The 9,371-nt window shown below is 48.3% G+C and overlaps 1 protein-coding gene across 6 annotated transcripts in view; it reads right to left on the bottom strand.

The window, feature by feature from the left end:
• The window catches only part of Znf536 (zinc finger protein 536), a 453,184-nt gene that overhangs the window by 162,722 nt on the left and 281,091 nt on the right, over positions 1 to 9,371 (bottom strand). For all 6 annotated transcript variants that reach the window (XM_026789909.1, XM_026789911.1, XM_013354210.2 and 3 more), the window contains exon 5: positions 9,198 to 9,353. In XM_026789909.1, the coding sequence (XP_026645710.1) occupies positions 9,198 to 9,353 (156 nt within the window). The remainder of the gene's footprint in view (positions 1 to 9,197; positions 9,354 to 9,371) is intronic.

The following is a 9,371-nucleotide window of genomic DNA, read 5'->3' as shown; positions in this document are numbered from 1 at the left end:
TGTGTGTGTGTGTGTGTGTGTGTGTGTGTGTGTGTGTGTGTGTGTGTATGTGTATGTGTGTGAGAGGGAGAGAGAGAGGGGTGGGGGGATTACAGGCAGTTTTAAGCTGCCATGGGAGTGGTGGGAACCGAGAACTTGGGACCTCTGACACAGCAGCAAGCACTCTTAGCAACCATCTCTCTAACCCCTTCCTCTGGGATTTTCAGGGGCTGTTTCGGCTATACAGGTTCAGGAAGCCTTCCCTCCACCCTTGCCCTCTGTGGTGCTGTCTCTTTCCACTCTGTGCAGCGCTATAATCTGACTGGGTCCTGAAGGGTTTGTGCTTGGGCAGCCACTTCCTGCAAGTACTCCAGAGTGAGGAAGGGGTAAACCTTCAAGACAAAAAGCCTCTCAGTTTAAGGTTTTTCATAGTTTTTAAGTGGTTTGAAAAACCTTATCCCCTAACCCTTTGATGTGCTGATTTCTTTTCTGCTTCCTGGACTTCCGGAGAGGGGCGCAGCCTGGAGGGTGATGTTCTGGCCAGGCAGACCTGGGAGATGGCAGTGATGTGTCATAAGGAGAGCTTTATGTCCCACTGGGAGCATCCCAGCTGTTTCCCATGCATTCTTTCCCCAAAGGATGCATTTGGGCGTGCTCAGGAGGCAAACTTTGCACAACATTGGCCTGGATGGAGCCTGGTAAGACATGATAAGGAAATTGTATCAGCAAGTTTAGCAGCTTGGAGGAATGGTCGAGGTCCCTCCTCTGTTTGGCCAGTGAGCAAATGCTGAGTCCACCTGTACTGAACAGCTTCATGGTCAAAGCCTCTGCATCTGGACACATTCTTCCAGGCTAGCACTCTGGGCTGACCATGACAAGTCCCACGCTGCAGACATGGACAGAATTCTGCAAGAAGCCAGGTAGTGAGTTCACCCAGTTGCTCCCAACTGAGGTCTGGCTCTGACGGAGGCTTGGACAGTCATTCCCTGTGCAGCTGGGTGGCACAGGTAACCTCGGACCCTGTCAGCAGCTCTGTCTACTTGAATGATTGGCCACTTAAGCCACGAAATGAGTCTCACTCTCCTAGGGGAATCCCTCAGACTGCCCAGGCTTTGCAGGGGGTTGTGAGTCCTCCAGTCACCTCCATGATCAGTCCTGGCATCTGCTCGCTGGAGCAGCCACAAATTCGTGCAAATCACCAGCACACGAAACAGTGCGGAGGGGGGAATGAAGGCTTTAACTCTGAGAGAGCCTGAATCTCTGATGGCCTAAGAGAATTCTCCTATCCAGATGCCCACATACCTACCTTCATTTATATACTACCATCTCACTTTAGAACTTCAGACACTCAGAGGGCAATGGTACCCTGGCTTGAAGAATGGGTCTAGTACAGGAAGCTAGTTCAAAACCTGTGCCTTACTACAAGGATGTCCAAGATTAGGCTGCCCACACACTGGAGGAAGAAGGTAAGAGCATTAATGATCCTCTCACAATATTTTTAAAGAAATACAATGTAGGCCATACAGTATATTTCTAGAAAAGAGTTCGGCTAGAAAAGACATAATACATTTTAAAAAAAAAGTTAATCGGTTCATCATTTTGGTGGACTAATGAACATATTGGAAACATCTTAGAATTAAGTTAACTTCTCACCAGTGTGTAGCATAAAATATACATTCAATTTTGGAACCTCATTAATTCCTAATCATTAGACTGTAAGCTTTTAGAAATATATGACCAGGTGATGGACTAACCACTTCTTTGTACCTATTTTTCCATAGTCGTTTTTAATTCTTTTAATACAAGTTCTCTCTGTGTAGCCCACGTTGGCCTTGAACTCATGATATTCCTGCCTCAGCCCTGGAGTGCTAGAATGACGGGTGTCCACTACTAAACCCAGAATAATACACACACACACACGCACACACACACACATATATATAAAATAAAAATATACCCAGATACTTTTACTTTTCTCAACTACTTTTCACCTGGGAGTTCCGTAAGAACTTGAGCTATTTTGGAACTATTCAGGGTTAGCTTCTAATAATACCTCTCCAAAATAATAAACACATAGATATATATATATACACATATATATACATATACACATATATACATACACACATGTATACACACATACATACACACATACACATATACATACACACATATACATATACATACACATATACATGCATACATACATACATACACACACATATTCATGGCACTCTCTTTGGAAATCCCTTTATTATTTTTTTAAGAAGTGATTTGTATGCCTGACTTTTTTTTGGCTAATTTCTAAAAGTGTTTCCACTTTGAAATTGAGTAACTAAATATTCTCCAGCATTGCGACCTCTTTTGGATATTTATTTAGTCTTCTTACATGTCTTTACTTAGTTAATACCGGGAGAGATAAATACGGTGTTGCCTTTGCAGCGAAGCTTCAGTACATTAATATAAATTGTACACTAATTCCCCCAAAGCATATATACGTTGTAAACCTGAAGACTTTTCACACAGCTGCTTATTGCTAAACACTGCCTTGTCCAGAAGGGGACAATCTGTGTCTCTAATTGCTGTCACTGAAGCCGAGATTCATTATGTGACTTTCCCATTAAAATGTGAGCATTAATTTGTATAATGAAATATCACCCACTGCAGTGTTCATTAGCCATGCCCTACTGTATACGCCACATTGTTAGCTACCTAGAAACTGTAGTTAATTTCACTAATGGATATTTCCCTACTTAGTGTTTGCTAGAAAATTTATACTGTAACATTACCTCTTAAACTTTTAAGGAAATTTAAATTCAATCAATTATTTTCCACAAAAGTTTGGGATGTCATTAAAGGCAGGAAGAACAGCCATGAGGGACGACAGAGGAACAAAATGGGCTTTTAGTTTGTCTTAGAGATAGGAAGGCTGCACTTTAGATCCAAACAAAAAGAAAAAAAGAGGGGGCTATCTCCTTTTGGAGACAATGTTCCTCTCTCCTATCGCGGCTCAGATGATGGTTCTGGGATGAAGGATGACAGTAGACACTCCCCTGTTGGAGGAGGCGACAGAAAAAGCAGCCCCATCTAATCCAACTTGTTCTGGGACAGGTGTTCATGGAACTTTCTGTGTGTGTAGTGTGTCACAGCAGCTGGCTAGCTCATGCAGCCAAAGGCCACCTAGCAGGCGGCACTCAGGATGCCACTGGGACAGCAGCTTCCATAGTACTGACCCGGGAGGAGATAGCATATCTACTGGCAGTTACCTTGTCCTGCAACTTCTTCCATGGATTTGAGCTCCCGAAGAGCCTACAGTGGCCATTCCCCAGCCTCATACTTCCCTATGCTTATTGCGCTGGTGGAGAAACTGAAGCACAGCACAAGGGGTCAAGGAGCCCTGGCCTGGTCCCAATCTGAGCCAGGAGTAGCAGAGAGGCTGGTTGTCTCGCACTTCCCTGTTAGGTTACTTAGGGGTGGTGGTCACACCACGCATGTGCCTATAAGCCACTTCCTGCTCTCCTGCAGGCGGTGGTGTAGGCACGCTCTATCAAAGAAAGGTCACAGTAATTCCCTAAAGCGAGCATGAAATTCAAGCAGCAAGCAATATCAGTATAGAGCACTGAGCGAAGGGACAGTTTTAGAATACGACAGTTCCGGAAAATCGGCCACTTTAGCCTGGTAGCTACAGGTTGAGAGCATCAAGTCCCTGTTTCCTTTCCTGCAACAGGGTAGTAGGAAGAATCCTGGCCACCAATTTGCTAGGAGACGCAGTAGCAAAGCTGTGTGCAGAGCTAAGCACCAGGTCCTACATGGGAGGCTCGGGGAGTGTACCAGCTAGTGGCCGTCCTGCGGCACAGACAGCCCAGCAGTCCAGCAAGGTGACCCCCAGATGGCTCTCCTATCCCTGTGGACCTAGCACCCTTTGATGATCACAAAGGAGAGCTCTCTTACTATCCTCGAAGGTTCTGTGTGAAAGGGAAGTCTCAGACCTCATGTCAAAGGATGCTGTCGAGGACAAGGGTGGGGCCTCCCGGTACCTCGGCCAGCCAGTCTCAGTTGCTATGTCATGGAAGCAGCACCAAGGAAGGCAGCCGTGCTGGCAGGTGTGACCCAGAGACTCCGGCCTAAGCCACCTGACCACAGCTGAGCCCCCTGCAGATGCAGTCCAGGCTTCCTCGTGCCCATGCACCCCCCCACCCCCGTGAAAAGGTCCCTACTCGGGGATGAGAACCAGTGTGCAAAGCACATCCCCACCAGATTAATAAACCGCCCACATAATTTGAGAGAGGAAAGAAACTAATGAGATTTATTTTTAATTAGTTGCTGAACTTTAGGGCCTCCAAGTTTTCGCCAGTGAGGTTGTTGATTACGTTTCTCTGCAATGGTCGGTGCTGCAGCCACAGCTCTTTGGTCTGGGTCCACATATAGATAAGTCAGGATAGCAAAGCCGACTTGTTGGTCCACGGCCCACAAAGCATGAGATGATGCACTCATTGCCCGTTGGGGTGGGCGAGCGTCAGTGGCAAACACAGACCTCCAGGAAGCATCAGCACCTGCCTGCCTCCAGCACAGGAAATGGACGTATGTGACTCTTCTGAGTATCCCTCCGGAACCCCACTGCCCAAGGGGGTATAGAAAAGAAGGAATGGAATCTGTGTGTGCTTGGGACACCTCGGACTCTGCTAGACAGAAGCCAGTTTCCTATTGATCACACACGGTACTGTACCCTTAATGATGGGGGTGCAGGATGGCAGGTGCATCACCCGTCAGCGTCACCCCCGTGAGAATGTCACATGGCAGAGTGGACTTACACGGACCCAGACAGCAGTAGGACTGTCCGCCCACGAAATCAAGAGACACAGGAAACAAGACATGCAGGACTGCTGTCTGTAATAGCTGTGGCTCGAGGGTAGCGCAGTAGAACACCTGCCTAGCATACATGAGGCCCGAAGTTCAACCGCCACTACTGAAGGGAAAGAAAGCCAAAGACAGTCCTTTAGAGTTCCGAGCATGACTTCTTGTGCTACTGGCGGATGGTGTAGTGGGTCAGTTTACACTTCTACTGTCATACAAATAAAACGTGTGCTTGAAGTTGCCATTTTACTAGGTGATGGGAGTTTTCAGCTCCATTATAATCTTTCCTTAGGCAGAGTCCCACTGTATAACCCATGCTGGCCTTGAAGCTGGCTCACCCCAGACTCATGACATTGCCTCAGCCTTGCCATAACCACCCATCACCTTACAGTCTGGCCCAACAGAGAGTCAGTGGGCAGTATAGGCTATACAGCCACTATAGACACCGTCTATTTCCCTAAGAACTCTGACTCATGCTCCATTCAGCCTGTGCAGACTGGATCTGAATTCAAATCATTGCCCTTGATCAACAGAAGGGAAATCATCCAGACATAGGTGATCAGGTCATCCAGTCCCAACCAGCCCAGGGTAGCATCTCCCAGAGCGGGAATTGCCCTGATTCCCCCTCCTCCAGGTTGGGTGGCAAGCATGCTGCCTCAACAGGAGCCAGACTGGGGATGGAGGGGATAATCTCTGGGAATCACTGAGTGAAGCTCGGGACTCCAGAGGTCCCATAGGTACCTCCCATCACCCCAACCCCCACCCATCTGTCAGAAGCTGGGGTGGGGGTAGGGGGACAAAAATGTCCTAGCTACCTGCAGGCTCTCCTCAGCCCCCAGATGTTCAGAGCCGTCGGAACGCTGCTTCTGCTCAGCGCCTCTCTAATAAACAGGTGTTGGGAGAAGAAGAGCAGTAATTAAGTTAATGCAGTGAAGAAAAGGAAGGAAAATGGTTTTTATCAGTCGATGTCACACGATCAAGACTTCTAATAAAGATGGAGTGGGATAGAGAGATACAGAGAATGGTCCCGCCTAGAGCCAAGCCAATTAAATCGTATTCGTTATACGTTGGATTTTCAAATGCCCTCATATGCGTCCCTTACCGGAGGACTTTCAGAGGTGGCCCTTGGAAGTGCAGTCTCTTCTTCTCATGGCCTGCTGTCCTCCAGCCATGCCATTTAGAAGCATGGACACCCAAGGGGCAAAGTGGAGGGCAGTTCCCCCCAGCTCGGCTGCATAAGCCCCACATGAAATCGTTTATTAGCAAATAACTCGGTTTTGATTGTTTTAACTGTGTGTGTCATCTAGGCTTTCACGCTGTGGCAATGGGTGTTTACCTCCATGATTTCTAACATGTAACACCCTCTGCTCGATGCAGACATACGAGTGTAAGCGCTTTTCAACTTCTTTGTTCTTAGATAAAAAGAAAATTGATCTTTATCTGGTTTCCATTCTGGTTTTTTAAACCCAGTAAATGCTGCTTCTGGGGGCAGGGCGGTGGAAATGTGATGTTTCCATGGCTTCTTTCATTTTCTCCCTATGGAGGAAGTTTTCTGGAATGCTGCTGCTCCTGGCCCTGTCTTGCTTCTCGGTGTCACAAACTTTGGAAGTCTACGATATAGAAGTTGTAGGAAAGAAACAAATATGTCTCAAAGTTTAAAACCTTAGGAAGCAGCATCTACCTGCTGCCGTGCGGTTCACCAGACTTGCAGAAGTCTCCTCTCCCGGCAGTAGGGTGGGTGTGAACCCCACTCTCATCTCCAATACTGACCCTATCCCCAGGGCTGTATGTTCAAGTGAGCTAAAATCAGTTCCAATATACCTCTGGTCTAGTGTCCCCTCCCTGTGCACAGTCAGCAGTGGTGCCCCACGGATTGTTTTCACGTCCCAAACATTTCAATGCCCTTTAACTCCCACCACGATTTAAGTGCTGTCCTCCGACCGCGGGAGGAAGACGAATATGCCGACATTGATATAACCTGAGGAAGTCAGGTGTCTGCGCTGATGACAATGACGACTCCCCGGGAATCTGGCTACTTCCCCTCAAGCACTCACTGCTTCCTTCATTTGGGAACTTGTTTCCTGAGAGCCAGGCTCTGTTGTCCTCCTTGAGATACAGCTGGACAGACAGACAGAAGCCTCTGCTCTCATGAAACTCATACTATAGTCAAGGGGAGAGAGAATTACAAAATGCAAATGCTTGAGTGTACCAGATGGGGCCTGAGCTGTGGAGAGAAGTGAGCCAGGGGAATGAAGGGAAGTTGAGCAAGAAGCGAGAGATGCTCGGAGGCCCTCTCGTCCCAGGGAAGGCTGGCCCCAGGGATGCAGCACTTGTAGCCATGCTGAGGCATCTCATGGTTCCTCATGTCTTCTAGTCGTTCCCTATTGGCTTGGCCCTTCCATGCCACCTTATGCAGAGCAGGGCTAACAAGAAAAGGGTCACTTTCCAACTCCAGCATTTGTTCTGCCACTCAGCCTTACATGCAAATTCAGTGTGTCCCTCTAACTGGGGAGCTGGCTCAGCCAGTAAAGGCACTTGCTGCTAAACCTGAGGACCTGAGCTCAATCCCTGGGAGGCATGACAGCAGAGAACCCACTCCAGCAAGTTGTCCTCTGATTTCCTTCCACGTGCATGCTGTGGTGTGTGCAAACACATCCACATGCAAATAGATAAATGAATGTATGGAGAACAATTTCAGTTACCCCACCACCACCAGCACCCATGTGTAAGGAACTCTCTCAGGAACAGGCTTACAGGAATAACAATGATAAAGGTGGGACAAACGATGACCCTCACAAGTCTGAGGCTCTGCTCGGCTGGAAACAATGCCCATTGTAAGGAACAATGGAGCAAAATCAGGCTTTTCATACATTCATGCCAAAAATCAGGTAGGGGGTGTGAAGTATCTTCAATAGGGAGAGTGAAGTATCTTCAATAAGGCTCATGTTTGAGGTAAGCCCTGGGTGACCATCTGGAAGGGGAACATCTGAGGTGGAGGCATGGCCATGAGAAGGCCCTACAGCAGGGACAGGCATTCTGCACTGCAGGGATAGGGAGAAGACAAAGAGTACATGAGGCTGAGGCTGAGGATGGGGTCAGGAGTGGAGCAGGTTGCACTGCAGCAAAGCCCTTTGGGAGATCACTGCACAGTCTTAAAACGCCCCTCCGTTCCGTTTTTGGATGTGAATGTCCCACAGTGTTGGGTGTTTGAACACTTGGTCCCCAGCTGATGGCGCTGTTCTGGAAGGTGGCAGAACCTTTGGGACATAGGGCTTAGCTGGCAGTTATGGGAGTGGACCTGCTTCTGGCTGGAGATCTCTGCTTACTGCCAGAGGTGAGAGCAAGCTTCCCCTCCACCACAGACAGAGCTCTCCGCTATTGTCATCTTCCTTCCAGGAGGGGCTGTAGCCAAATCAAGTGTCTCCTCCTTTATATTTACGCTGCTTTGGCAGTGAAAAAAGTAACTAGCATGTGACTTTCAATGACTCTGGAGAAACATGCTCCAAGGCTGGTGGGGCTGTGACTATGCTCACCACACCCAGGCTAGTACTGGCGAGGAAGCAGTCACCTATCTCCAGGGTTCCTTGGGGTGTCAGAGTTTGGGGTACCATGTAAGAAACCAATCGAGGGCAATGAGTTCCTCATCTTTTTGATACGCACAAGACTTGTATACACTGGCTGTGTCTGCCCATCTCTGAGCAGAGTTATTGATTCTGTGGGAAATAGAACACAATTATTTTTGAAAATAGATGGCATATTTGTCTATCTTCTGCAGCAGCTCATACTCCAATAGATAAAGTGTCAGGAGAAAAATCAAAGAAAATGGAGGTGTCCATGACTCAGATAGATTTTTTTATATATATTGGCAATACACAAGCAACTAGCAGGAAGGCTGAAAAGAATAGTTGCCGGGGAACAAGGCAGAGATCTAAAAGAATGGCCTCCCTGCAAGAGACTAGTGATCTAGACAAGCGGGGCCAGAGTGGCCCCGTGGCCACTCTCTCTGTTTGGCTGAGAATGCCTCTAGGTTTCTCTTGAGGCAACACCTAACCACCACATAAGCAGAATGACTCTACCTGTTCAGCCTCAAGGCTGGCCACAGGCCAGTCTGTGCAGTCATTTGAGGCCTTTCCTTAGAGTGGTTGGTCTGTTTTGATTTTGCCGCTGACCTACAAGCAACGGAGTCATCTGAACACGAGCTGAACCTACCAGCCAGAACCAACCTCTCTTTCTTTACACTGCCTGGAGACTGCAGTGAAAAGCCCGGGGGACACACAGCGCTGGTGATTCACACAGCTGTGGGCTCGGGGCTTCGTCTCTAGGTGCTACTCCCTGACACGTGGATACACCTAGATCTCTCTCACCTGTGTGTATCCTCAGGTGGACCTTAAGGTGATGGGAAGTCCGGAAAGTCTTCCCACAGTACGGGCAGTCCTTCATGGCCGAACCCAGGTTCCTGTCTCGAAGCAGCGCCTGCTGCTGGACGCCCCCCGCGGCTCTCCCGGCCTCCTCGCCGATGTCTGCAGTGGATGAGAAAC

Source organism: Microtus ochrogaster, unplaced genomic scaffold, assembly GCF_000317375.1.
Source record: "Microtus ochrogaster isolate Prairie Vole_2 unplaced genomic scaffold, MicOch1.0 UNK32, whole genome shotgun sequence".
Classification (NCBI taxonomy): Eukaryota; Metazoa; Chordata; class Mammalia; order Rodentia; family Cricetidae; genus Microtus; species Microtus ochrogaster.
This window is presented reverse-complemented; position numbering and strand designations above follow the sequence as displayed.